Source organism: Perca fluviatilis, chromosome 23 (assembly GCF_010015445.1).
Source record: "Perca fluviatilis chromosome 23, GENO_Pfluv_1.0, whole genome shotgun sequence".
Lineage (NCBI taxonomy): Eukaryota > Metazoa > Chordata > Actinopteri > Perciformes > Percidae > Perca > Perca fluviatilis.
In genome coordinates this window covers 2,713,903-2,741,619 of record NC_053134.1, presented here as the reverse complement: position 1 = coordinate 2,741,619, position 27,717 = coordinate 2,713,903, and the positions used below count along the sequence as shown (strand labels likewise).

The 27,717-nt window shown below is 42.2% G+C and overlaps 1 protein-coding gene across 5 annotated transcripts in view; it reads right to left on the bottom strand.

The window, feature by feature from the left end:
- LOC120553634 (CCR4-NOT transcription complex subunit 2-like) overlaps positions 1 to 27,503 on the bottom strand; it is a 37,566-nt gene extending 10,063 nt beyond the window's left edge. Inside the window, exons 1-12 of one of the 5 annotated variants that reach the window (XM_039792264.1) lie at positions 27,408 to 27,503; positions 25,024 to 25,155; positions 24,130 to 24,202; positions 19,904 to 20,051; positions 13,980 to 14,207; positions 12,055 to 12,134; positions 10,694 to 10,819; positions 8,641 to 8,697; positions 6,783 to 6,913; positions 1,888 to 2,074; positions 1,620 to 1,776; positions 75 to 136 (exon numbers count right to left, since the gene is read on the bottom strand). In XM_039792264.1, coding sequence (XP_039648198.1) covers positions 75 to 136; positions 1,620 to 1,776; positions 1,888 to 2,074; positions 6,783 to 6,913; positions 8,641 to 8,697; positions 10,694 to 10,819; positions 12,055 to 12,134; positions 13,980 to 14,207; positions 19,904 to 20,051; positions 24,130 to 24,202; positions 25,024 to 25,143 — 1,369 coding nt within the window. In that variant the 5' untranslated portion in view covers positions 25,144 to 25,155; positions 27,408 to 27,503. Of the gene's footprint in view, positions 1 to 74; positions 137 to 1,619; positions 1,777 to 1,887; positions 2,075 to 6,782; positions 6,914 to 8,640; positions 8,698 to 10,693; positions 10,820 to 12,054; positions 12,135 to 13,979; positions 14,208 to 19,903; positions 20,052 to 24,129; positions 24,203 to 25,023; positions 25,156 to 26,899; positions 27,264 to 27,407 lie in introns of those variants that run through there. The other 4 variants (XM_039792267.1, XM_039792265.1, XM_039792266.1 and 1 more) reach the window with 4 other exon arrangements.
- Positions 27,504 to 27,717: the final 214 nt, after the last annotated feature.

Here is a 27,717-nt window from a genome sequence, read left to right as displayed (position 1 = left end):
GGCTCTCTATTCCCTCCATAAGTATTCAGTAAATAAACTTAAAATTAATCACACGCTCCAGGGTCTAAACTCACCTATGTCCTGCGGTCGACACGGAGCCGACGCCCACGGAGACGCAAACTTAGGATAGAGATTCCTGAGAGACAAAACAAAAAAAAGAAGAGCGAGACAATTAGAGACACGCACGCACGCACGCGCCGCACACACACACACACACACACACACACACACACACACACACACACACACACACACACACACACACACACACACACACACACACACACACACACACACACACACACAATCACTGAGTGATATCTCTCTAAAGCTCGAGCCAGTGGGACCGATCGGTCTCCCCGAGTCGGTCCAAAAAGTTCCTCAGAACTCACCGGAGAGACGAGAGGTAATACGTCTCCATAGCAACAGGCGGCGCTAATGTGTGTTGTCGCCCAAGAAATGAAAACCGGCAGCTGATTGGACGAACGTGTCACGTGGGGGGTCTGGTTTCTCCAGAAATTCAAAGCCAGACTGTCATGGCGTCTCGTTGAGAATCTGATCTCATATCGGACTAAAATAGTTCACCGAGACATGTTACTGGAAACATCTGGAGAGAGAAACAGGCCGTGTGTGTGTGTGTGTCTCTGTGTGTGTGTGTGTGTCTGTGTGTGTCTGTGTGTGTGTGTGTGTGTCTGTGTGTGTGTGTCTCTGTGTGTGTGTGTCTGTGTGTGTGTGTGTGTCTGTGTGTGTGTCTGTGTCTGTGTCTGTGTGTGTCTGTGTGTGTGTGTGTCTGTCTCTGTCTGTGTGTGTCTCTGTGTGTCTGTCTCTGTGTGTGTGTGTCTCTGTGTGTCTGTGTGTGTCTCTGTGTCTGTGTGTGTGTGTGTGTGTCTCTGTGTGTCTGTGTGTGTCTCTGTGTCTGTGTGTGCGCATGTTTGCGTGTGCGTATATGTGTATGAGTGCGTGTGTATGTATGTATGTATGAGTTTGTGTGTGTGTGTGTGCGTGTATGTATGAGAGTTTGTGTGTGTGTGTGTGTGCATGTGTGTGCATGTGTGTGTATGTGTGCCCGTGCAAGTGTGTGTGTATGTGTGTGCAAGTAGGTGTATTTGTGTGTGTGTGTGCAAGTGTGTGTGTGTATGTGTGTGCAAGTGTGTGTGTATGTGTGCGCGTGTGTGTGTGTGTGTGTGCAAGTGTGTGTATGTGCGTGCAAGTGTGTGTGTATGTGTGCGTGCGCGTGTGTGTGTGCAAGTGTGTGTGTATGTGTGCGCGTGTGTGTGTGCATGTGTGTGTGTGCATGTGTGTGCAAGTATGTGTGTATTTGTGTGCGTGTGTGTGTGTGCAAGTGTGTGTGTATGTGTGTGCAAGTGTGTGTGTATGTGTGCAAGTGTGTGTGTGTGTGTGCGTGCAAGTGTGTGTGTATGTGTGTGCAAGTGTGTGTGTATGTGTGCAAGTGTGTGTGTGTGCAAGTGTGTGTATGTGCGTGCAAGTGTGTGTGTATGTGTGTGCGCGTGTGTGTGTGTGTGTGTGTGTGTGTGTGTGCAAGTGTGTGTGTATGTGTGCGTGTGTGTGTGTGTGTGTGTGTGTGTGTGTGTGTGTGTGTGTGTGTGTGTGTGTGTTACTCCGGTGAGTTGAGGTTGAGACCGAGCGTGGTGAGGTCGGAGCCCAGCGCTAGGTGGACCATGCCGGGGTCCGTCTCTGCTGCCCGGATGAACGTCAGCAAGCCGATCATCCCAAACTGGTCCGTTACCATGCCGATTGGGATGTTGGTCACCCGCCCTGGGACACAAACACAACACAAGAGGCAGGTTTAGACGAAAAAATCTGCACGATTATTGCACAATTTTCAGTATTATTATTTCTACCGTGGATGCACTGAGTGCGTCTCACCGTCAGGGAGCACCTGAATCCCTTTCTTCTGCTGGTTGTTGTTGCTAGGCGCCGAGCTCTTGTCTCCGGGGAACTTTGGACCATCTGAGTTTGAGGCGGGCTTTCCCGATGAGTTCAGATTCTGATTGGACAAAAACGGAGGGAAAAAACAGTCCGAAAAAATGGGACGAGTCAGGACGAGAGAGCGCTGCATAAGTAAGGAAAGGACATCATGATGAAAACAGCAAGTCGGCAAATTTAATTCACAGGAAAAAAAAGGACAGCAGGGAACGATTAAAATTAAATTAAAAGACAGAGAAAGGTAAACAATAACAGTGTCTGTGAAGGTTCTCAGTTATCCAGGGTGGCATTTCAGAAAGCAGGTTTACTGAAAACTCTGAGTTAGTTAACCCTGAGATGAGGGAAACTCTGGGTTTTCTGTTTCAGAGAGAGAGAGGTACCTTAACCTCAGAGTCAGTTACTATGGTAACTTAACCTCAGAGTCAGTTACTATGGTACCTTAACCTCAGAGTCAGTTACTATGGTAACTGAGCCTGTGAACCTAACCTGGTCGCCAGCAGGGTTTTCTTCAAGAAACCTCAAGTTTGTCTACGTCTCCTCCCTCTGGCACAGCGCTCTTTCATTTCCTCATTCATTCATTCAGTCTGTATGAGGCGCATTTTAGCGCAGTTTGTTATCGGCATGAATAAAAAAAAAAAAATGTTAGGCAGACTAGCCTATAAAACATTTTATTTCTCAAAAACATGGCATGTCCTTTTGTCTACGATCCCTTTGATGAAGGAGCTGCTTTAGGCCTACTTCACAGAGAGTTAAACATACGTCGGGAGATGATACTGAAGCATCCTCATATCACTAATGTCGCCCATCTATGCTTTTACATCCCAGCAGATTATTTGTGTCGCATTACTGTTTTTTTTGCAAACGGCATTTGTCTTTACAACATCGGTGATGCGGAGCATTTTAGTAAAGCCGCTGTAGCTAAGCGCCGTCAGAAGAGTGTGACTCGATCTGAAACGTGTTTTAAACGTTTTTAAAAAGGAGTTCCACAGTATTGCAGGTGAATGATGTAAACCCTTTGAAATGAAAGATTATGGATTATTAATTATGTTAATGGTGGTGCTGCAGCCTCAGAATGGGATTAGTAGGCCTAGAACTTTTTCGCCCGCAGGATTGCACATACAGTACAGGCCAAAAGTTTGGACACACCTTCTCATTCAATGCATTTCCTTTTTATTTTCATGACTATTTACATTGTAGATTCTCACTGAAGGCATCAAAACTATGAATGAACACATATGGAATTATGTACTTAACAAAAAAGTGTGAAATAACTGAAAACATGTCTTATATTTTAGATTCTTCAAAGTAGCCACCCTTTGCTTTTTTATTAATAAGGGAAAAACTTCCACTAATGAACCCTGACAAAGCACACCTGTGAAGGTAAAACCATTTCAGGTGACTACCTCATGAAGCTCATTGAGAGAACACCAAAGGGTTTGCAGAGTTATCAAAAAAAGCAAAGGGTGGCTACTTTGAAGAATCTAAAATATAAGACATGTTTTCAGTTATTTCACACTTTCTTGTTAAGTACATAATTCCATATGTGTTCATTCATAGTTTTGATGCCTTCAGTGAAAATCTACAATGGAAATAGTCATGAAAATAAAGGAACACATTGAATGAGAAGGTGTGTCCAAACTTTTGGCCTGTACTGTATATGAAATAGATTATAGGTTCAATACCATTTCACCAGTAATATTAGGCTATAGGGCCTACTTATGATTAAATATGATATACACTATATTGGAATATACGCATTTACTCTAGCAGCAATTTCCTCCCACGCAAATTCTCTCTCTTTTGCAGCAGCCCCTGTGTTGCTTTTTTTTTTAACTCGCTGTTTGTGCGCATGAGTATTTCTGCCGACCTGTTTGTTTGTGGTTGTTACCATGGTGAATCGTAGTATCATGGCTCCATTCATGCTGCCTTTTTATTGTGGTGGTGCACGCGCATGAACCTACTCCGAGTTGATTGAACCAACTCATATCAGCTGTTCTGAAACCAAAAACTCAGAGTTTTCCCATCTCAGGGTAAATCAACTCAGACATCATGGTTAGACTCTGGGTTAGTTTGTTAAACCTTCTACCTGAAATACCACCCAGGTCATAGTTATCCAGAGAAAGGTTAAAATAAAGAGCAACTGGATTTGGTTAATCCTCCTGTTTGTCCTCAGGGGTCAAATTTGACCCATTTTCAAAAAGTCTTTATATCAAAAATGTGGGTTTCTTTCAACAAATTGTCCAAAAAAATAAAAAAATAAAAATAACGTGGATGGTTCCCTACAACATTCATAGTGTAAAATAAATGATCAGTTCAATACTTTCAATTAATTTGTGTATTTTATTAGATTTTAGAGCATTTCGAGAAAAAAAATTGATAGGTTGAAAAAGTCAGAAAAAGCTTAAAAAACTTGATTAAAAAAAAACAAGAATATCGCGGCCAGAAAAAATTTCAATTTGTTTTTGATTGTGTTTGCTTTGTATCCCAGTGCATTTTTTGTTAAAGGAACACGCCAACTTATTGGGAGTTTATCTTATTCACCGTAACACCCAGAGTTAGACAAGTCCATACAGACCCTTCTCATCTCTGTATATTGTAACTCTGTCAGTAGCTTAGCCTAGCTCAGAACCTGCAGGTAACTGGTTCCATCTAGCCTACTGCTCCCAATAAGTGACAAAATAACACCAACATGTTCCTCTTTACATGTTGTGATTTGTAGAGTCACAGCGTGTACAGATAACAAGGTCACATGACACACAGCCATCTTCTAACCAGTAAACAAACCGGGAACTAGTGCTGTCCTCGACTAAAGAAATTCTTAGTCGACTAACACTTATACGATTTTGTCGACTAATCGATTAGTTGATTTAATTGACAGAGCTGTGCGCTTTGAGAGGTGGTTAAGACTAGAAAAGCACAATATAAATGTAGTTAATTAACCATCTTTAAAACTGAGTTTCTCCACAATTAATCCTGCAAAAGCACCACTTTAAATCTCGTGTTTACCATAAATGTGCTCATGAGTTTCTTGGAAATGAGTAATTAAGCACGAATACGCACAAAAAAATGACTTATCAACTAAAGAAATCTTAGTCGACTAAGACCAAAACGACCGATTAGTCGACTAATCGACTAAGAGGTGGCAGCCCTACCGGGAACTATATTCTCAGACAGGCTTGCTGCAAAGCAAATCACTCCGCCCAAGTACTATATTCTTCTGCCTGAGAACACGCCTGAGAAGATGGCTGTGTCTCATGTTACTTTGTTTTTTAGTACATGCTGTGACTCTACAAATCCCAACATGGAAATAGGAACATGTTGGCGTTATTTTGTCACTTATTCGGAGCAGTAGGATTACTGGAACCAGTCACCTGCCTGTTCTGTGCTGGCCTGATGCCATCAGACAGCCTTACAGCACACACTGAGATGAGAAGGGTATGTATGGACTTGTCTAACTCTGGGGGTTACGGTGAATAAGCTAAAGTCACAATAAGTCGGCTTGTTCCTTTAACAGAGACTGAGAGTCCATTTTATTTAACGTTTTTGGTTGTTTTGTTCATTTATTGTGGATATTTAAAATGTCTTCCAGTTCCAGTGTTAAATATTCCCTAGAAATAAAATTTTATTGATCGTTGAAAAGGTGTACCTGCATTATTATTATGCCATTATCGTTATATTAGATGAAAATGGTGTCAGAACGACAATATTATCGTTTATCGCAATAATTTCTGGGACAATTTATCGTCCAGCAAAAATTTGTTATCGTGACAGGCCTAGCTGTTCGTTTTGTTGTAGCCCGAGTCTGAACGAAAGAATGTCGTTACAGCAGTCAGGAGCACTAACGAACGAAGCTGTCCCGATTATATCTTGACATCGACCCCCACGGAGGTCAAATCGCTGAGTTTCTCTACCGTTCAGTCCGAAGAAGTCTCTCGGGTGAAAGACGAAACGTCTTTGGAGGACCTTTAACTAGGGTTGGGTTGGGTATCGTTTGGATTTTTACGATTCCGATGCCGAACCGGTACTTTTAAAACTGAAAAATTATATCAAAGATGTAATCTGTTGACTAGCGATCACGTGCAGTGAACGGTTAATATGCTTTAGCGTCCGTTTTGGTGAGGCCAGAGGAGAAAATATGGCATTTTAAAAGTAGCCTACATTTACGGTAGGGGTGGGGGAAAAAATCGATACAGCATAGTATCGCAATATTTTTCGTGGCAATACTGTATCGATACACAGACGGCAAGTATCGATCTTTTATGTTATCATGTGTTGGTCAGTTTATCTGCTTGACGATCCCAATTTGCAGCAATAAAATTGAAGTGAGATGAACAGACAGAGAAATGTTTCTTTTTAGATAAAACAGATGTTGACAAAATTTTCCTTTGGGGACATCATTTAAAGTTGGGAAGAATTTGAAGTTGGAAAAAAGGTAGTACATTGCATTATATTGCAGAATATTGCAATATGTTTAAAATCGCAATAATATCGTATCGTGACACAAGTATCGTGATGATATCGTATCGTGAGGCCTCTGGTGATTCCCACCCCTAATTTACGGTAGCTATAGGTAACGGTAGACTACAGAGAAAGTGTGATATAATGTGAAAAGTCGACACATTAAGTGGTACCGAAATGTGGTTCTAATCCGGACCGATTCCTACCGGTTGCGTAGGAACCGGTTCCATAGTGGAACTGAGTTTCGGTACCCAACCCTAGTTTTAACCGAGCCCAGTTGCTCTTGATTTTAACCCTTCCCTGGGTAAACAATTAAAGCTATCATTAGGGAACAAGAAGAAGAGGGGAGGACCAGAAAAATACAGAAGGGATCTAACCGTTTTGCTGTCTTCGTTGGTGCTGGTGGGGTCTTTTGTTTGGTAGTTTGGCCCAGGGAGAGCTGGGAAATCTTCGTTATGAATGGAGAAGTCCTGCGACTGCTCACTGGACGGCTTGGTCACCATGCCAACTGGATGAAAGTAGGGAGAGTAGTTAGCGATGCACTGAGTATAGCGTAATAATGTAATACAAACACACAGACGATGATATGCACAAACAGCAGGATTAATCAAGATAAATTTAAGACCTTTACAAACGAACAGAGATTATTTTCTGTGTTTACAGATTAATCATTTGGTTAATCCAACAGCACATGGAACAGCTACACACAACCTAAACAATGTTCAGTTAATTATCACATAAGACAAAATATTGAAACTACTTAATTGTTAAAAAGTTGTGATGCCTCCTCCTGCTCTGTTTTCACAACTTTACTCTCCTCCTCCTTTTTCTTTTTCTTTTTTTTTTTTAAGTCCCATGGCATGGTCCCCCAGAGACTAGAAATGGTGATAGGTGTAAACCGAGCCCTGGGTATCCTGCTCTGCCTTTGAGAAAATGAAAGCTCAGATGGACCAATCAGGAATCTTCTCATTATGAGGTCATAAGGAGCAAGGTTACCTCCCCTTTCTCTGCTTTGCCCGCCCAGAGAATTTGGCCCCCCCATGAGAGAGAGAGAGAGACATCATGGCTTTCAAACGAGCAAAGTGGCAGTTGGTCAAGGCCACACCCCCACCCTCCACCTTGCCCCCCCTCTCTCCTCCTCAATAGCTACAGACACAGAAATGGCACATCCTAAGGAAAGCTCATTGTGGGACTGGCTCTAGTGGCTGTAATTCTGCACCAAGGCTGAATTTCAGGAAAGAGACTTCAGATACAGTATTAGGGGACCACTAAGGTCTATATAAAAGAGACTTCAGATACAGTCTTAGGGGACCACTAAGGTCTATATAAAAGATACTTCAGATACAGTATTAGGGGACCACTAAGGTCCATATAAAAGAGACTTCAGATACAGTATTAGGGGACCACTAAGGTCTATATAAAAGATACTTCAGATACAGTATTAGGGGACCACTGAGGTCTATATAAAAGAGACTTCAGATACAGTATTAGGGGACCACTGAGGTCTATATAAAAAGACTTCAGATACAGTATTAGGGGACCACTGAGGTCTATATAAAAGAGACTTCAGATACAGTATTAGGGGACCACTAAGGTCTATATAAAAGAGACTTCAGATACAGTATTAGGGGACCACTAAGGCCTATATAAATCATGAAGACATGAAAGGAGAAAGAGAGAGGGAATGACATGCAGCAAAGGGCCGCAGGGCAGAGTCGAACCCACGTCCGTTGCGTTGAGGAGTAAACCTCTATATACACTCACCTAAAGGATTATTAGGAACACCTGTTAAATTTCTCATTAATGAAATTATCTAAACAACCAATCACACGGCAGCTGCTTCAATGCATTCAGGGGTGTGGTCCAGGTCTAGACGATCTCCTGAACTCCAAACTGAATGTCAGAATGGGAAAGAAAGGTGATCTAAGCAACTTTGAGCGTGGCCTGGTTGTTGGTGCCAGACGGGCTGGTCTGCTCAGTTACTGGGATTTTAACGCACAACCATTTCTAGGGTTTACAAAGAAGGGTCTAAAAAATGAAAAACATCCAGTATGCTGCAGTCCTGGGGGGGTGAAAATGCATAGAGGATCAACCGAGGTACGCAGCAAACCATTTGTGAAGCAACAACACAAACAACCTTGAGGAGGATGGGCTACACCAGCAGAAGACCCCCCCGGGTACCACTCATCTCCACTAACAATAGGACAATTGAGGCTACAATTTGCACGAGCTCACCAAAATTGGACAGTTGAAGACTGGAAAAATGTTGCCTGGTCTGATGAGTCTCGATTTCTGTTGAGACATTCAGATGGTAGAGTCAGAATTTGGTGTAAACAGAATGAGAACATGGATCCATCATGCCTTGTTACCACTTGGCAGGCTGGTAGTGGGGGTGTAATGGTGTGGGGGATGCTATCCTGTAAATATGAGCCAACATTTCTAAAGAATACCTTGTTGAAGGTGAAAGGGGGTCAATTACGGTATTAGTATGGTATTCCTACTTCCTAATAATCCTTCAGGTGAGTGTATATGGGCGCGCAATCTATCAGGTGAGCTACCAGGCGCCCTCTCCTCCTACATTTATGCGGTGGAAAACGCATCCATACCATCTCCTGCTTTGTGTACACGGTATTCATAAATCTCTACCGGAGGACACATTTCTACCAACGCACGGTAAGTACCACCGTATCGCCCAACCAGACTTGTAGCTCTTGACTAGACATTGACTTTAGAGCCACAAAACTCATTTTAAAAACTGCTATCCGTCATAATAACTTCAATAAAATATCTATTTCTTTGGATAAAGTTAGTTACAGCTCTGTTTCTGTCCCTCTGCTCACTATCTGACTCTCTGTTACTGGGGATTACGCTCAAAGTTTCTCATTTATTAAATAATTGCTTAAAAGCATTTAAACAAAGTTTTAGTGTTGGAGTTTGTAACATAACACACACACACACACACACCAACAAAATATTAATTTTGACTTAAAGATTTTCATTTCACTGTAAATACATATTGGTTCCAAATATCACTTTCATTAACTACAAAAAATTGGTATCAGCCTTGAAAAACAAGCATCGGTCGATCCCTAGCATAAAAATGTATTTTATGGTAGATTAAAAGGTGCTGTAGGTAAGACTTATAAAACTAACTTTCTGTCATATTTGCTGAAACTGACCCTATGTTCCAGTAGAACTACATGAAGCAGGTCATTAAAAATAAATCCAGCTCCTCTGGCTCCACCTACAGCCTTGAGTGTGATTTGCAAAAATCCACAGCTCCCTGTTCAGATGCACCAATCAGGGCCAGGGGGAGTGACTAACTGTTCAGATGCACCAATCAGGGCCAGGGGATGTGTCTAACTGTTCAGATGCACCAATCAGGGCCAGGGGGAGTGTCTTAACTGTTCAGATGCACCAATCAGGGCCAGGGGGAGGTATCTAACTGTTCAGATGCACCAATCAGGTCCAGGGGGAGGTATCTAACTGTTCAGATGCACCAATCAGGGGCAGGGGGAGGTCTTTAACTGTTCAGATGCACCAATCAGGGCCAGGGAGAGGTATCTAACTGTTCAGATGCACCAATCAGGGCCAGGGGGAGTGTCTTAACTGTTCAGATGCACCAATCAGGGCCAGGGGGAGGTATCTAACTGTTCAGATGCACCAATCAGGGCCAGGGGGAGGTATCTAACTGTTCAGATGCACCAATCAGGGCCAGGGGGAGTGTCTTAACTGTTCAGATGCACCAATCAGGGCCAGGGAGAGGTATCTAACTGTTCAGATGCACCAATCAGGGCCAGGGGGAGTGTCTAACTGTTCAGATGCACCAATCAGGCGCAGGGGAGTCTCTAACTGTTCAGATGCACCAATCAGGGCCAGGAGAGGTATCTAACTGTTCAGATGCACCAATCAGGGCCAGGGGGGGTGTCTAACTGCATGTCAATCACTGCTCATGTACACGCATTCATTCTCCCTTGTGGGGGGAGGGGCTTAGGAGACCGTTTTGGGCTTTAGCAGAAAGGGGGGGAGGGACTGAGAAGTTGTCGTGTTCAAATGTTTTGGCTAAGTCCTGTATCTTCACGATCCTACCTACATATACAGCACCTTTAATACACACACACACACACACACACACACACACACACACACACACACACACACACACACACACACACACACACACACACACACACACACACACACACACACACACACACACACACACACAGAGACACACACACACAGAGACACACACACACAGAGACACACACACACAGGTCTCTCTTACCGTACGGAGCCCGACCGGCTAGCGGATTGAGCAGCGGGGTGGGATTTGAGCCTCCATCCCTCCGACTCCTGTCTGCTAACGCTGGGAAGTCCGACAGATCCAACCCCGTCACATTCTCACTGCCGTCTGGATGAACACACAGAAAGATACTGTTTTGCATGGTTGAACGCTGCTGAAGATGGCTTGTGGCCTATGTTGCTTGGCCGTGTTTCGGTGCTTGTATAATATCTTGTACTAAATGTGAATGCTGTTTGATGTTTAGATATGCTGGTGCTTTGCTGCTTCTTGTGGCTCTGCATGGCAAACAGGGATAGCTTCTCTGATGCTCTAGCTGTCTGTGTTGTGTCTTGTTGACTTCTGTCTGTATAATTTAACCTGTACTAATGTTTTCTTTCTTCCGGTTGCTCTGGTCTAACATCATCTGGCCAAAAGGACTACAGTTGAAAATTAGCCGGCTGGCTAACACTGGCACATTTACAGAAATGTTGATTAATGTGTGTTGTCCTTTATAAATAAAGAATAAGATAAAAGTAAACTACAAATAAAACAAACCTATGTGAGCTTTTACACACATTTAAAAAAAGGAATCCACTACTGCAGCTACAAAAAGCCTCAAAATATATTTAGTTTGAGGTAGGGCTGTCCTCGACTAAAGAAATTCTTAGTCGACTAACACTTATACGATTTTGTTGACTAATCGATTAGTTGATTTAATCGACAGAGCTGTGCGCTTTGAGAGGTGGTTAAGACTAGAAAAGCACGATATAAATGTAGTTAATTAACCATCTGTAAAACTGAGTTTCTCCACAGTTAATCCTGCAGCATCATCATTCTTCAAAGTAGCCACCCTTTGCTTTTTTTGATAACTCTGCAAACCCTTGGTGTTCTCTCAATGAGCTTCATGAGGTAGTCACCTGAAATGGTTTTACCTTCACAGGTGTGCTTTGTCAGGGTTAATTAGTGGATTTTTTTTCCCTTATTAATAAAAAAAAGCAAAGGGTGGCTACTTTGAAGAATCTAAAATATAAGACATGTTTTCAGTTATTTCACACTTTTTTGTTAAGTACATAATTCCATATGTGTTCATTCATAGTTTTGATGCCTTCAGTGAGAATCTACAATGTAAATAGTCATGAAAATAAAAAGGAAACGCATTGAATGAGAAGGTGTGTCCAAACTTTTGGCCTGTACTGTAGGTGTAACTTACTATGGCAATAAAACCCATTTCTAAATCTGATTCTGATGTTCAATTAAACATGATTTTTGGTAATAATGTCCAGCCCTACTTTAAAACTCTGAAAAGAAACTGAGCGCTGCAACTCATTTTTTATAATAAGAAGGACAAACTTAGTTTTTAGTACCTGTGCCATTGAAGATGTTGTTGGGTAGGGAGTTGTTCATGTTGTAGCCTGGATTCCTGTTCACACCGAAACCTGACATACTGACACACAAACACAGAGACACAGATGGGATTATTCTCAGAAGTGAGATCCTTAAAAAACAGAAATCAAAACAGACAGAGATATATAATGTTTTACCTGTTTATAAATTTAAGACTGATAGATAGAAGACCTTTATATCAGTGGTGTAGTCCAGTGATACACAGGTATACCCACTAAGAAAGCTCCAGGATTTCCAAATACCCTCTTAAAAGTTACCCAGTGACACACAACAACATACTTTGCATTATATTTTTGATATATTTTGAATTGTTATTTGTGTTTTTTCTTCTTCACATCTTTCCACCGTAAATTGGTTAGATTTTTGGTGATTTTGGCTGTCTTGACTTCTCAGCTGTGTCTACAAGCGAGACAAGCGATCAGGCACAGAGAGAGAGACCGACAGACGGACAGACAGAGTCTCACTCTCTCACACACACACACACACACACACACACACACACACACACACACACACACACACTCTCTCACACTCACACACACACACTCTCACAGACACACACACTCACACACACTCACTCACTCTCTCTCTCACACAGAATCACAGGCACACACACACACACACTCACTCACACACACTCTCACTCACTCACTCACACAGACACACTCTCTCTCACACACACACTCTCTCTCTTACACACAGACTCACACACACTCTCTCTCTCACACACAGACTCACAGACACACACACACACTCTCTCACTCACTCACACACACTCTCTCTCTCACACACACTCTCTCTCACACACACACTCTCTCTCACATTCATACACAGACACTCACACACACTCTCTCTCTCTCACACACACACTGACTCACAGACACACACACACACACACACTCTCTCACATTCATACAGACACTCACTCACACACACAAACTCTCACTCACACACACTCTCACTCACACAGACACACTCTCTCTCACACACACACACACACACTCACACACACACACACACACAGACACTCACTCACACTCACACTCTCTCACATTCATACACAGACACTCTCTCACACACACACACTCTCTCTCTCTTACACACACAGACTCACAGACACTCACTCTCACCAGAGGTGTATAGTCCAGGTGCCAGAAAGTAGAAATCCTGTCCAGCAGCTGTCCCAACCATCACTAAACCAGCTCCTCTACCAGGTAGATGAGCTCGTTAGTGAAAACACCTGTTCTAGATGTAGAGGCAGATCCAAAAACATGGCAGGATTTTTACTTTCTGGCACCTGGACTATACACCTCTGACTCTCACACACACTCCTCTCACACACTCTCTCTCTCACACTCTCTCTCACACACACACAGACTCACAGACACTCACTCTCACACACACTCGCTCACACACACACACACAGACTCTCTCTCACATTCATACAGACACTCTCACTCACACACACACACACACACTCTCACATTCATACACAGACACTCACTCACTCACACACACACTCTCACAGACACACACACACACACTCACATTCATACACAGACACACTCTCTCTCACTCACTCACACACACACTCTCACAGACACACACACACACACACCACATTCATACACAGACACACTCTCTCTCTCACTCACACACACACACACACACACACACACACACTCTCTCACTCACACACTCTCTCACACACACACACTCTCTCTCTCACATTCAGACACTCACTCACTCACTCTCACACACACACACACACACACACACACACACACACACACACACACACACACACACGCTTCACGGCTATTTGTGGCACTTCAGCGCCAGCGACAGAGCCAGGGTTTAGCGGTCTCCTCATGTAGAGGGCTACCTGTTGATAGTGAAAGGCTGCCGTGCTTGCTGCTGTTTGGGCATGCCGATGATGCTGGGTGACGACCGGCTGGGACTCCCCATGCCGCCGCTGCTGCTGCTCCTCCCTCCTCCGACTCCTCCTCCCCTCTCCACTCCCACTCCGCCCATCCCACCCGACTGCCCCGTCGGACCCCCCACCTGCTGGCTGTGGTTCAGCACGCTTCTGGTGCTCATTGGAAGAATACCCCTGCAGAGAGAACGAAAACACACACAGAGGAAAAAAAAAAACACACAATGGAAGATTAAAAGCTGGAGGAGGTTGTGGGGCTCTGCAATTAATCCAATTTTGATCACGATGATAACGAGCGTTCTGGTGCATGAAACGACAAAAACAATCGATGAATAAGAGTTAAAAACAGGATAAACGTCTCCGACACGGTCTTGTTACTCTAATTCCTCCAAACTAAACAACATTATTACTAGGGCTGTGTGCTCGATTGAAGAAATTCTTAGTCGACTAACACTCAATCGCATCGACTAATCGATTTAATCAACATTAAATAAATATATATATATATATATATATATATATATATATATATATATATATATATATATATAAAATAATTTCTCCGCAAAGAGTCCTGCTAAAAGCACCACTTTAATTCTTGTGTTTACCAGAGATGAGCTCGTACGTTTCTTGGAAAGAAGTCATTCAGCATGAAAACAGCATCAGACATGACTAATGGACTAAAGAAATCTAAGTTGACTAAGACCAAAATAACCGATTAGTCGACTAATCCACTAAGAGGGAGCAGCCCTAGTTATTACACGTTTATATGTTGAGCCTCATCTCCAAAATAACCCACAGAGGGCTGCAACTAGAGCTGGGCGATTTGTTTCCCTAAAAAAAAAAACACTCGATTTACGATTCAATTCCCCCCCTTCCATTTAAAACAAAATAACTGCGAACTGTAAATATATTTTTAAAATATATATTTATTGTATTTAATTAAAGTGCATCAACATAAACAAAATCGCAAAGGCAAACCCTTTCTCTAAGTGAAAAGTCACTGTGCAGTGTGCAACAAAGATTGTTAAACATCCAAATTATTTATACTGTATTTGGATAAAAAAAAAATCTAAAAAAATCGATTTTTTGAAAATATGAATCGATTTGACCTACCAACTCGATTTTTAAATCAAAATCGATTTTTTTCCCAGCCCTAGCTGCAACTGCAACGATTAATCTGAGGATTATTCTATCAATTAGTTTGTCTATAAAATGTCAGAAAACGGTAAACAGTGTTATATTTCCCCAAGGACCAAAGTGACGTCTTGAAATGTCTAGTGTTGTCCAAAAATGCTCAAATTTTCAAACTCAAAATGTAATCGGTTTCCTGTAGGGCTGTGCAATTGATCGCGGTTTCGGGCTCCTAACGATCAGAAAAACGGTGCAATCGAGGCTAAAGGCTTATTAGGTTTTGTAAAGAAACTCTTATTTTGTCTTCTGTTCTGAAGGGGAATATTCAAGGTGTTTTTTTTACTGTTGATTTGTTTAACGGTTTCACTGTTTTTTAAAGTTCAATAAATGCAACATCTTTCCAAAATTCAACGAGTAATCGTGTTAAGGCCCTGACGCACCGACCCGACGACAGCAAAGCCAGTCGGACCGATCATTCGGCTCCCCGAGGTCCCAAAAAGTGCCTCGGGACACACCGAAGAGACGCCGACTTGAGCGTACGTTCTCTGCGTGCGCGAGACGTAATACATCTCCGTGGCAGCAGGCGGCGCCAATCTGTGTTGTCGCTAGGGCTGGGCGATATGGAGAGAATCTGATATTGTGATATTCTTGACCAAATACCTCAATATCAATATAGCGGCGATATTCTAGGGTTGACAATCGGTGCTTTAACAAAATATCTTCACACTTTGATTTTAGGTAAATAATCATCAGTAGGGTTGGGTATCGTTTGGGTTTTTTTCGATTCCGGTGCTAAATCGATACTTTTAAAACGGTGCCGGTGCCTAAACGGTGCCTGAACAGGTACTTTTCAATAAAGTTTTTAAAAAAAAAGAAGAAGAAAAAAAATAAGGGTAGTAAACAACAGTCAGTGACTTGTTTATTGCTAAGGCCATGGTCAAAATTAAAGATTTAATAATAATGTAATAACTATAACGATAACAATAACTTATTTCACCAGTAAATTGCTGTTGAACCCCAGATGGGAAAAGGGTATTTTACAATTACTGTGAATGCACCACGAGGCTACCTGTTTTAAGTGAATGCACCGTCTGTGTTGTTTAATTCCGACCATATAAACATAGTACTACTAGTACTAGTAGTACTACTACTGTATATCTATGAATAACAACGGCTGCTGCTGCGCTGCAGAGCAGACTGTTACATCCTGTTGAAGTCCTCCACAGTGAAATCCAGTCACACTTTACACTGTTTAACGTTAGCTGTCAGCATTTTACCGGTGTTTAATCCAGCTGCTAGCTAAAGGTAGGCTAACGTTACATGCTGTCAGGTGTAGTGTAAAGTCAAGCACCGAAATGAGGCACCGAAACTTTCGTTCTTATTCGGTCTCGTTACTACCGTTTACGTCGGCACCGGTTCCCTATTGGCACCGAGTTTCGGTACCCAACCCTAGTCATCAGTAATGTGGATATAATGACTAAGTGGGGAAAAGGCAAATAATAGAACAGCTACAACAGTCTGGTAACAGAAAAGTACATCACTTTACTGTAATGCAGCCTTTAAAACCAGGAAAAGACACTTAAGTCATATTACGATATAAACATATCCAAAATCTAAGACGATATCTAGTCTCACATCACAACAGATATAATATCGATATATTGCCCAGTCCTAATTGTCGCCCCAAAACCGGAAATGACAGAACATCTGTCTAGATCTAGTGAACACAGAGCGCGCTGTCGTCAGTCCTTGTTTCCATCAGAGAGAGGTGATAGTGGTCCAGAAGGATCCTTGTTGTCATTACTCGCTGAACGGAAGAAAATACCACAACAGAGTAATTTAGAAGATACTGGCGTCGTCAGCTCTCGGGCTTCTCGTGCACCGATTCGCTAGTCAAGGGCTTAGCACTCCACCAATCAGAATGGTCAATGACTACGTTTACAAGCTGTCAATTTTCGGGTTATGGTCGGGTTAAGGTCACTATTCGGGTTTCTGAAACATTCGGAATAACCCGTTTACACGCGTGAGCAGAGAGAGTTACTCCTACATGGAATTTGTAATCAAATGGCGATATCCCGAAATAAACGGCGACACACGGTTAGCGTCTGGCGTCCGGACTAACTCTGCTTCGTGTAACTTCTCGGTCACCTTCTTATAAATCTCACTATCTCGGGTACTTTCTGCTGTCAACAAAAGACATTATATTCATGGTTTTCACCACACTAATAAAGAAATTGGTTTCCTCCTCGCTCCAAAAGTGTGGTGCTGTGCTGCGTCTCGCCATGTTTACCTCTACTTCCTGTTTACTTCCTGTTTACTTCCTGTTTACTTCCGGTATACTGCGCGCAGGTTTTCTGGCGCATACGAGAAGTTCCTCTACTCATAAAGACCGAGACTCCTTGCGAATAGAACATGCGCAGAACACAAATCAATGTTCCTTTTGATGGGGATATGCAGATATGCGTTTACATGACCAAAATTTCGGGTTAGAAAAGGGGGTAACCCAGGGATCATCATCAACGTTTTTATTCCAGACTCAAGGTCCATTCAAGAGACAAAGACATGACATACAACATACCTTAAAAACATATACAAAGAAATAAAATCCAGAAGAAACAACAATACCACATTTCTATAAAAAGACACTTATACCAGTGTTTCCATAGTGATGATTGGTATCGTATGGCACTAAACCTTAGGATTTAGTAATAGCGTAACAAAGCTATTTTGGGAGACGTTCAGGCGACAAATGAATTTGTAGATGAGACTCCTCAACGATGCCTGGAAGGTGCTGACCCCTGCATAGGGTTGGGCATCGAGAACCGATTCCTAATCGGAATAGTTTCAAAAATTACGATTCCATTGGAATCGTTTCTGTATTGGAATCGTTTTGGAATCGTTTGGAGGATTTGGTTTCAAATCCGATCATCACTTCCCAATTTAACATGCGCAAGTTTGGGTTTCCGTAGCGACCGGGCGCTTGTTGTGTTGCAGCCATGGAGCAGAGTAAGCGGCACTCTAGTGTGGCTTTATTTTACGTTGAAAAAGCTGTAAAACTGCAAACCACCTTTGAATCAAAATAAAACTTTCCTCTTATTTGTGAAAATAGGCATGTGATCCGTTTCAACTCCACCGCTCAAAGAATCGGAATAAAGAACCGATAAGAACCGGAATCGAAAGGAAGAATCGGAATTGGAATCAGAATCGTTAAAATCCAAACGATGCCCAACCCTACCCCTGCCCCTGGATCATTTTCGGGTTTTTAAAAACCGGAATATGAGCATATTCGTGTTTTTGCCGGTGTTAACATGGCCGTGCGCTACCGGGTTATTGTATTATAATATTCCGGTTTTGAACGGCTTATCGGCTGCATGTAAACGTAGTCATTGAGTCCGACTGCCCGCTGGCCGATATAACAAGTCAAATCGGCCAAAATGAAGGCCGACTGCTCCTCTGATCAACGACGGTACAGGACACACCGAACAGACTCGAGTCACCGATCTCGCCAGACTGTCCGACAGCCGAAAATCAGGTTGGTTTGTCAGCGCCTTTAACCCTAGTGTTGTCTTCCCGTAAACCTTGAAAAACTGTTTTGTTTTTTTTAGCTTTTTCCAACGTTTTAAATTGTAATTTGTAATTGTAAAATTTTAATTTTTCTTCTACACATTTTCAGCGCTTATTTCTACGTTCCCATATTTTCTGATATAAAACATAAATTGAAAAGCAGGTCAAATGTGACCCCGAATTCAACACAAGGGTTAAATTATCCTGGTTCATCGAGGAGCAGCCCATGGAGGTTGTTTTTTGCGGTTCCAGGTTTGTAGAGAGAGGAAGAGGAATATGAGCAGCTGGATTCAAAACGGGGATAATGAGGTTCCTTTTTAGGTGTCTGAGTAACTGTTCAGACTGAAAAAGCACAAGTAGCTGCGTCAGTTGGGGTTTGTTTACTGGTGAAACAATGAAATATGATCCAGAAAGTCCAGTTTGATTAACACATCCAAACGTTTAACCCTTATCAGATGCCAAAACACCTATTTTTATTTTTATTTCCTTCTTTTTGGGTGTTTTTTTTCACTCTAAAATGTTCGTACATTTTACAGCATTTAAATTAAATCTATTCAGACATATACAGTACAGGCCAAAAGTTTGGACACACCTTCTCATTCAATGCGTTTCCTTTTTATTTTCATGACTATTTACATTGTAGATTCTCACTGAAGGCATCAAAACTATGAATGAACACATATGGAATTATGGACTTAACAAAAAAGTGTGAAATAACTGAAAACATGTATATATTTTAAGATTCTTCAAAGTAGCCACCCTTTGCTTTTTATTAATAAGAGGAAAAACTTCCACTAATGAACCCTGACAAAGCACACCTGTGAAGGTAAAACCATTTCAGGTGACTACCTCATGAAGCTCATTGAGAGAACACCAAGGGTTTGCAGAGTTACCAAAAAAAAAGGCCCAGGGTGGCTACTTTGAAGAATCTAAAATATAAGACATGTTTTCAGTTATTTCAAACTTTTTTGTTAAGTACATAATTCCATATGTGTTCATTCATAGTTTTGATGCCTTCAGTGAGAATCTACAATGTAAATAGTCATGAAAATAAAAAGGAAACGCATTGAATGAGAAGGTGTGTCCAAACTTTTGGCCTGTACTGTACAATAAATAAATCATGATGTTTTAAGCGGCCACACATAGATACATGTTCCCTGGAGTGTGAGTGGTACCTGCTCGGTGAGGGAGGCGTGTGCATCGTGCCAGCGTTGGGTGTACTGGCATGACTGGGGAGCTGGCTGGCAGACTGGTTCAACCCACTTCGACTTAACTGAGGTGCTGCGCTGCTGTTCATACCACGCATAGGAAACCCCAAAGCACCTACAGCCAGAGAGAAGGAGAGAGGGAGGGAGGAGAGAGACAGAAAGAGAGGGAGACAGAGAGACAGAAAGAGAGGGAGACAGAGAGAGAGAGAGAGAGAGGGAGAGAGAGGAAGAGGGAGACCGAGAGATGGAGAGAGAGACGGAGAGAGAGAGGGAGGGAGAAAGAGGGAGACAGAGAGATGGAGAGAGGGACAGGAAGAGAGGGAGACAGAGAGGGAGACAGAGAGATGGAGAGAGAGACGGAGAGAGAGAGGGAGGGAGAAAGAGGGAGACAGAGAGATGGAGAGGGAGACAGAGAGAGGGAGAGAGAGACAGAGAGGAAGAGAGAGAGGGAGAGGGAGACAGAGATATGGAGAGAGAGACAGAGATATGGAGAGAGAGACAGAGATATGGAGAGAGAGAGACAGAGAGGAAGAGAGAGAGAGAGAGAGAGAGAGAGAGAGAGAGAGAGATATGGAGAGAGAGACAGAGATATGGAGAGAGAGAGAGAGGGAGAGGGAGACAGAGATATGGAGAGAGAGAGACAGAGAGATGGAGAGAGAGAGAGACAGAGAGGAAGAGAGAGAGAGAGAGGGAGAGGGAGACAGAGATATGGAGAGAGAGACAGAGAGATGAGAGAGAGACAGAGAGATGGAGAGAGAGAGAGGGAGACAGAGAGAGGGAGACAGAGAGAGGGAGAGAGAGAGGAAGAGACAGAGACAGAGAGGAAGAGAGAGAGAGAGAGAGAGGGAGAGAGAGACAGAGATATGGAGAGAGAGACAGAGATATGGAGAGAGAGAGAGACAGAGAGGAAGAGAGAGAGAGAGAGAGAGAAGACAGAGAGAGAGAGAGACAGAGAGATGAGAGAGAGACAGAGAGATGGAGAGAGAGAGAGGGAGACAGAGAGAGGGAGACAGAGAGAGGGAGACAGAGACAGAGAGGGAGAGAGAGAGACAGAGAGAGGAAGAGACAGAGACAGAGAGGGAGAGAGAGAGAGAGAGAGGGAGAGAAAGAAAGAGAACATGTTTAAACTCAAGAAACATTTCAGCTACAGACACAGAGACCATCAGAGCTGTGATAAATCAGCGTGTTTTCTCCGATACGTTTCTAAAGCCAGCGAGATGGTTCAGAGTGAAGAAAGACTCGGCTTCTCCTTTTCCTCTAAACACACATCTAGCCAAGGCGATGCAGCAGTAACGTTGTGGACGGCTAGTAGCAGAAATAAAGCTCCTTCGGCAGAAATGGGAAAAAAATATGGTCGTTTGAATAGCAAGATGAGTTTAAAAAGCCCCTCCAGATGTTCCTCTGCAAGACTGAAGTTATTTGCATGAACTGTTGGTGTGAGCTGGTGTGGGAGACCTGGGTTCAATTCCCACTGCGATACATCAACCAATGTGTCCCTGAGCAAGGCACATATATGTCCCTGACATATATAGCAATTGCAAGTAGCTTTGGATGAAAGGGTCAGCTAAATTACATGTAATGTAATGTAATGAACTGAGCTACATGCAGTCTCAAATACCACTTCCTAGTTTATAAACAGTTTAGGGGTAAAAGATATTTCTGATCTGCTATACTATGACCCCCCCAGACCTCTCAGGTGGTCTGGGACAGGTCTGCTACACTATGACCCCCCCAGACCTCTCAGGTGGTCTGGGACAGGTCTGCTACACTATGACCCCCCCAGACCTCTCAGGTGGTCTGGGACAGGTCTACTACACTATGACCCACCCAGACCTCTCAGGTGGTCTGGGACAGGTCTACTACACTATGACCCACCGAGACCTCTCAGGTGGTCTGGGACAGGTCTGCTACACTATGACCCACCCAGACCTCTCAGGTGGTCTGGGACAGGTCTACTACACTATGACCCCCCCTGACCTCTCAGGTGGTCTGGGACAGGTCTACTACACTATGACCCACCCAAGACCTCTCAGGTGGTCTGGGACAGGTCTACTACACTATGACCCACCCAAGACCTCTCAGGTGGTCTGGGACAGGTCTACTTGTTGTCCCCAGAGTCAGAACTAAACAGGGGGGAAGCAGCATTCAGTTTTTAAGCTCCACACATCTGGAACAGACTCCCAGAAAACTGCAGCTCTCAGTTCTTTTAAATTAAGGTTGAAGACCTTTCTTTTTGATGTTGCCTTTCTTTAAATAACTTCACTTCTTATACTGAAGTTGCATTGTTGAAACTGTATGACAATCTATATAAGCATTACGTGTATAGAGCAACAGCTTATACATTGTCCCACACTAGCAGCCTAAAATCAGCCTAAATGTTGAACTGTTTTTAACTGCTCTTTAATGTTTATTGTCCTATACTGCACAGTAACTTATATTCTCGTATTTTAGTTTAGTTTTTAATTTCTTTTTTAATCGTTTTTTATGTAAAGCGCTTTGAATTGCCCTGTTGCTGAAATGTGCTCTACAAATAAAGCTGCCTTGCCTTGAGCATTAAAAACTTGAAAGAAATCATTTTTAAAAGTACATTAGGGATGTAACAATTACCGTTGAAACGGTAAACCGCGATAAAAATGTTGACGATGACAATTACCGTGTTCATTTAAAAATATCGGAAGGAGGAGATGACAGCGCTCAGGACGTTTATCTGGGCTGATAAGCGCCCTGAGCGCTGTCATCTCCTCCTTCCACCATGATTATGGCTCATTGATAATCAGAACTGTCAACATCACCATTAACTCCTTGACCTGCTCACGCTGCCCCCTGTTGGCTTTTTGACCCTGTTTGTGTATATGTGTTTGTGTCTTTGTCTAATGTTTGTCTGATTGTGGTCGGCTCCTATTGTACATTTTTGCCTTAATAGTACCTTTTATCAAATGTATTTTAAATGTTATATTGATATGTAAATGTGTAATTTTATATTCTTTTAGGGTGACTTTTTTACCATCTGTCTAGAGACTGCAGATGAAAAATAGCCTTCTGGCTAACTCTGGCATATTGACAGAAATGTTTATTAATATGCACTGTCTCTGTAATAAAATAAATTAAAATAAAAAAATTCCAACTTCAAGAAACGCACGTTGTAGGCTACGCAGTAGGGGTGGGGGGGGAAAAAATCAATACAGCATAGTATTGCAATATTTTCTGTGGCAATACTGTATCGATACGCAGACGCCAAGTATGGATCTATTATTATATATATATATATATATATATATATATATGTGTTGGTCAGTGTATCTGCTTAATAATCTGATTTTGCAGCAATACAGTAGTGTGAGAAGTGAGATGAACAAACAGAGACATGTGTCTTTTTAGATAAAACAGATGTTGACAAAGTTTCCTTTTGGGGACATCATTTGAAATTGGGAAAAATTTGAAGTTGGGAAAAAAAGGTAATACATTGCAGTATATCGCAGAATATTGCAATATGTTTAAAATCGCAATAACGTGTCGTGACATAGGTATCGTGATGAAATCGTATCGTGAGGCCTCCCCCTACTACGCAGTGCGCCCGCGCGGCAACTTCAGGAGACTCGTATGAAGCTGGGAACACGCGGCTTCCACACCGGGGTCATCCATCGTGATAACAATGATATTTTAAATGAAAACGGTAATTGTTATCGTGGTTTACCGTTAACACTGGTAATCGTTACATCCCTACTCTCAAGTAGAGGAGTGAATCTTCACTGATCTCCCGATTCGATTACGATTATCGTGTCAGCGATTCGATATCTCGATGCATCAAATCCATGTTTCTAATAAAGCCATGTAGGAGATTTAATTCATAGCTTTTCAAGCTTCAAAAACCAAACATTCTGCAGTGCTCTAATACTAAATAACTTGGATACATAAAACTATACAGCACTGAGCACATGGCACTTCCCCAATGTGCAAAACATACCAGAATATGTAAACAGAAATGTTGTTAGGCCTACATTAAACTGTAAACAGAAATAATCGATTATGAGCCGGCCGATTATCGATGCAGCATCGTCCATGTCCACGATTCGATGCATCGATTATTTGATTAATTTCAAGACCTCTACCCTCAAGAGGACCATAAACTGAGCTCTGCGATGCTTATCAATGGAAGAATAGTCCTAGCAGGTGTGTGTGTGGGTTCATCTTACTCTGCGGGCCATAGAGGCTGGCTCCTAGCTGTGACAGTTGACCCGTTGAGGAAGCAGAGGAAGACGTCAGCATCTGAAGAGAGAGAAAACACAAACATATCCTTTAGTATCCTTTACTTCTCCTGACACTAGAGCTGTTTTATTATATCATATTATACCAAGATGTTTTGTGTCTTTATTCCCAGACTGAAATGTAAATGACAGAGCTTAACCTGTGAGTCCAGTTTTCCTTCTTCCCTCCTTCCCTTTTATTACCATCCTTGCCTTCTTTCCTTTCATCCTTCTCTCCTTCCCTCCTTACATACTTACTTAAAAACTTACACAAAAGTCTACAGCTGCTGAGATGAATCGTTTCGTTGTCAGCTATTAAAATTCATCGCCAACTATTTTGATAATCGATTAATCGGTTGGAGTTATTTTAAACAGTAAAACTTGTGTGATGTCAGCTTGTTAAACATGAATATTGTTCTAGTGTCTTCTCTCCTCTTATTAAATGTGAATATTGTTCTAGTGTCTTCTATCCTCTGTGACAGGAAACTGAAGTTCTTTTGAGTTGGGGACAAAACAAGACATTTGAGGACGTCACCTTGGGACTTTTATGGGGAAACACTGATCCATATTTTTCACAATTTTCTGACATTTTAGAGACCAAACAACTAATCCATTCATCCAGAAGATAATCCACACATTAATTCGACAATGTAAATCATAGTTAGTTGCAGCCCTAGCTGACACGTATTCATGTTTTCTTAACCATAAATAAAAACTTGAAGAACTCGTCTACACAAAAGTATGACCGTGTGGAGAAGCTCCTTGCCGGCAGATAAAAAGACTTAAAAGAAACGTATTACCGTACCCTCAAATCACGACATTTATTCACAACAGTCAACTTACGTCTTTGTCCGGGCGGTGTGGAGGGAACATGGACTGTTGGGTGTAGTAGAGGCTGGAGTCGTCCGCGTAATCGCTCTCTATCCCTCCCTCCATAAACTTCTTTCGGTTAGCACCAAACATCCCGCGTGTCACCTGAGAAACCAGACACAGGAAATGGTCATATTTTTTCTCCTTTCATGTTGTGTGTTAGCTCATCCCAAATGCTTCCTGTTCAGACCAAATCTACCTTTATTTGATGCACAAAGTGTGTCATTAATTTAGGAGGTATTAACACCAGCGTCTGTCAGCTCTGGTTACTCAAACCCCTTTGCACTTTTAATGAAGTAAAACTTTGCAATTTATGTTTGTGAATATACTAGGGCTGCATAATTAATCCCAATTGTATCAAAAATCGCAATATGGACTAGTGCAATATCCATCCAGTATTGTGGTGCTGCAGAGAAGTCCCAGACTACAAATACTATCCTACAGAAAGCATCTTTGTTTGGTACAGATCCTCGCAAAAATCACACTATAATCATTTACATTTTTTTAAATTTTAACATTTTTCAATGAAAATGACAATAAGGATACAAAAATCATCATTCCCTCCAATATCGTGAATCATATATCAGTCAAAATAATCACAATTAGATATTCTCATCATATCGAGCAGCAGTAGAATATACTTAGAATAGGTTTGTAATAATTGTAAGTTGTACGTGGAGCTGCAGGCTCAGGTCTTGTTCAAACAGCAGCACTGACCACTGATTATCCTGCAACATCTGACTTGTTTGAACAAATAAACAAAGGCAGCTAAATCCTGGGTTCATCCCTCCTTTGTTTTGTGTGAAAGTAGCACCACATAACACCTTCTCTGGATGGCCAATATGCCCCAAATTATCTGGTTAAATGTGCATATTTTCTGCCTTTATTCTTCAATGATAATAAAAGCATTTTGGGGGTGATCTTTTTTGACTGTTAGTCGGATAAAACAACTAATGTAAACATGTAACTTAACAATATTTTCTGTAGATTTTAGAATAAAAGCTTAAAGGAGAGCGTATTTATGTTTCCCAGCTCAATATTCTCTTAATATGACTCATAAAAGGAGACATTTCAAAGGGTTTTATGTTCTCAGGGACAGTTTGTTTCCCTGGGTCAGTTGAGTTGAAATCACCCACCGACAGCTTACAGCCTACTGATGTTAAACCTAATGCCATTACATTTGTGGGCAAGTTTTCTTGACTTAATACATTGATATCTCCACAGTGGCTGAACAGATTGTTACCATTCAAACATGCATTAGATACACCAGGAAAAGTATGTGTACTCATATAACTGGTTTGAGATAAACATCTTGAATCTTTAACTGCACACGAATATCACTTCATATCACCATATAAAGGGCTACGTGCCTTAAATCGTGTTATATAAAACGTTATATAAAACCTGCTGAAACCCTGACTGAGGTGGCGTAAACATATAGACCCACTGCCCTGTTTAAACAGTGATTTCTCAGTTTTACTTTTTGTTTACTACAGTTAGTTAGCCAGTGGCTAACGAGATAAAGTGCCCTGTCAAATTTAAACGCTACAGAGTAAAGTGATGGACGTTTAGAGGCCAGAGGCTAATTGAGCTCTTATATAATATCATATAAAGTCTGTATAACGGCTTGTGTTTTCAGGTTAAAGCTGGTTTTGCCGGCCGAAGAGTTTACAAGCTTCCCTCTTCTTGTTTCAAAGCGGCGTTAAATGTGCAGCAGTGTCGCAAAAGGCTAGCTAGCTAACGTTAGCTGTGTGAGCTAATGCTAGCTCCGATAATCTCTCTGAATAACGTTAATTCCACCATAAACACAGCCCGCTGGTAACTTCATAGCACAATTAAACCGGCGTACCTTGATTTCAGTTGAGTTTGTAAGTCCTCTATGAATAATACATATTAGCTGACGTTACCTTGTTAGGTGTGAAATGTGTCAGGAGCTACGTGCTAGCCGAGGAGTGCACGCAAGCTAACAGCTAACTCTATAGGAATACATGGGGAAGTTAGCGTGGGAGCTAACCAGGCTAACAGCCACGTAAGAACGCCTCTACGGGGACAGTTGTAAGCAGTTATAACACTATCTGGTGGGCCGAGGACGTCGGTTTGAATGCGGTTAGACAGAGCGGAGACTAGCAGAGAGGAGACCGGCGGCAGGTGTGTTTTTGTTCGGGTTTGGGCCTTCTGTGCCTCCGTCGGTTAGTCCCCAAAACAACAACAAAAAGCAACGAAACAGGACGGCCTGGTTCAAAGTCTCCGCTTCCCTCCGCGGCCTGTTTCCGTGGTAACTACCACGCGAGTCGTGGTTTAGTTTAAATGAGGTTTTGCTGATAAAATAAATCAAACGAATAAAAGAAGCAGCTTACCGCATCAATCTTTCTTCCCCGCTACAATCCAAGATGGCCGTCATCTCTTGCCAATCAGCGAGGATGCTGGGATGCCTTTCGCCTCTGACCCCTGAGCCTACATCACTCTACTCTACTATACTCTATAATACTCTACTCTACAGTACTCTACTCTACAGTACACTACAATACTCTACTATACAGTACTCTACAGTACTCTACTCTACAGTACTCCACAGTAAACTACATCACTCTACTATACTCTATAATACTCTACTCTACAGTACTCTACTCTACAGTACTCCACAGTAAACTACAATACTCTACTCTA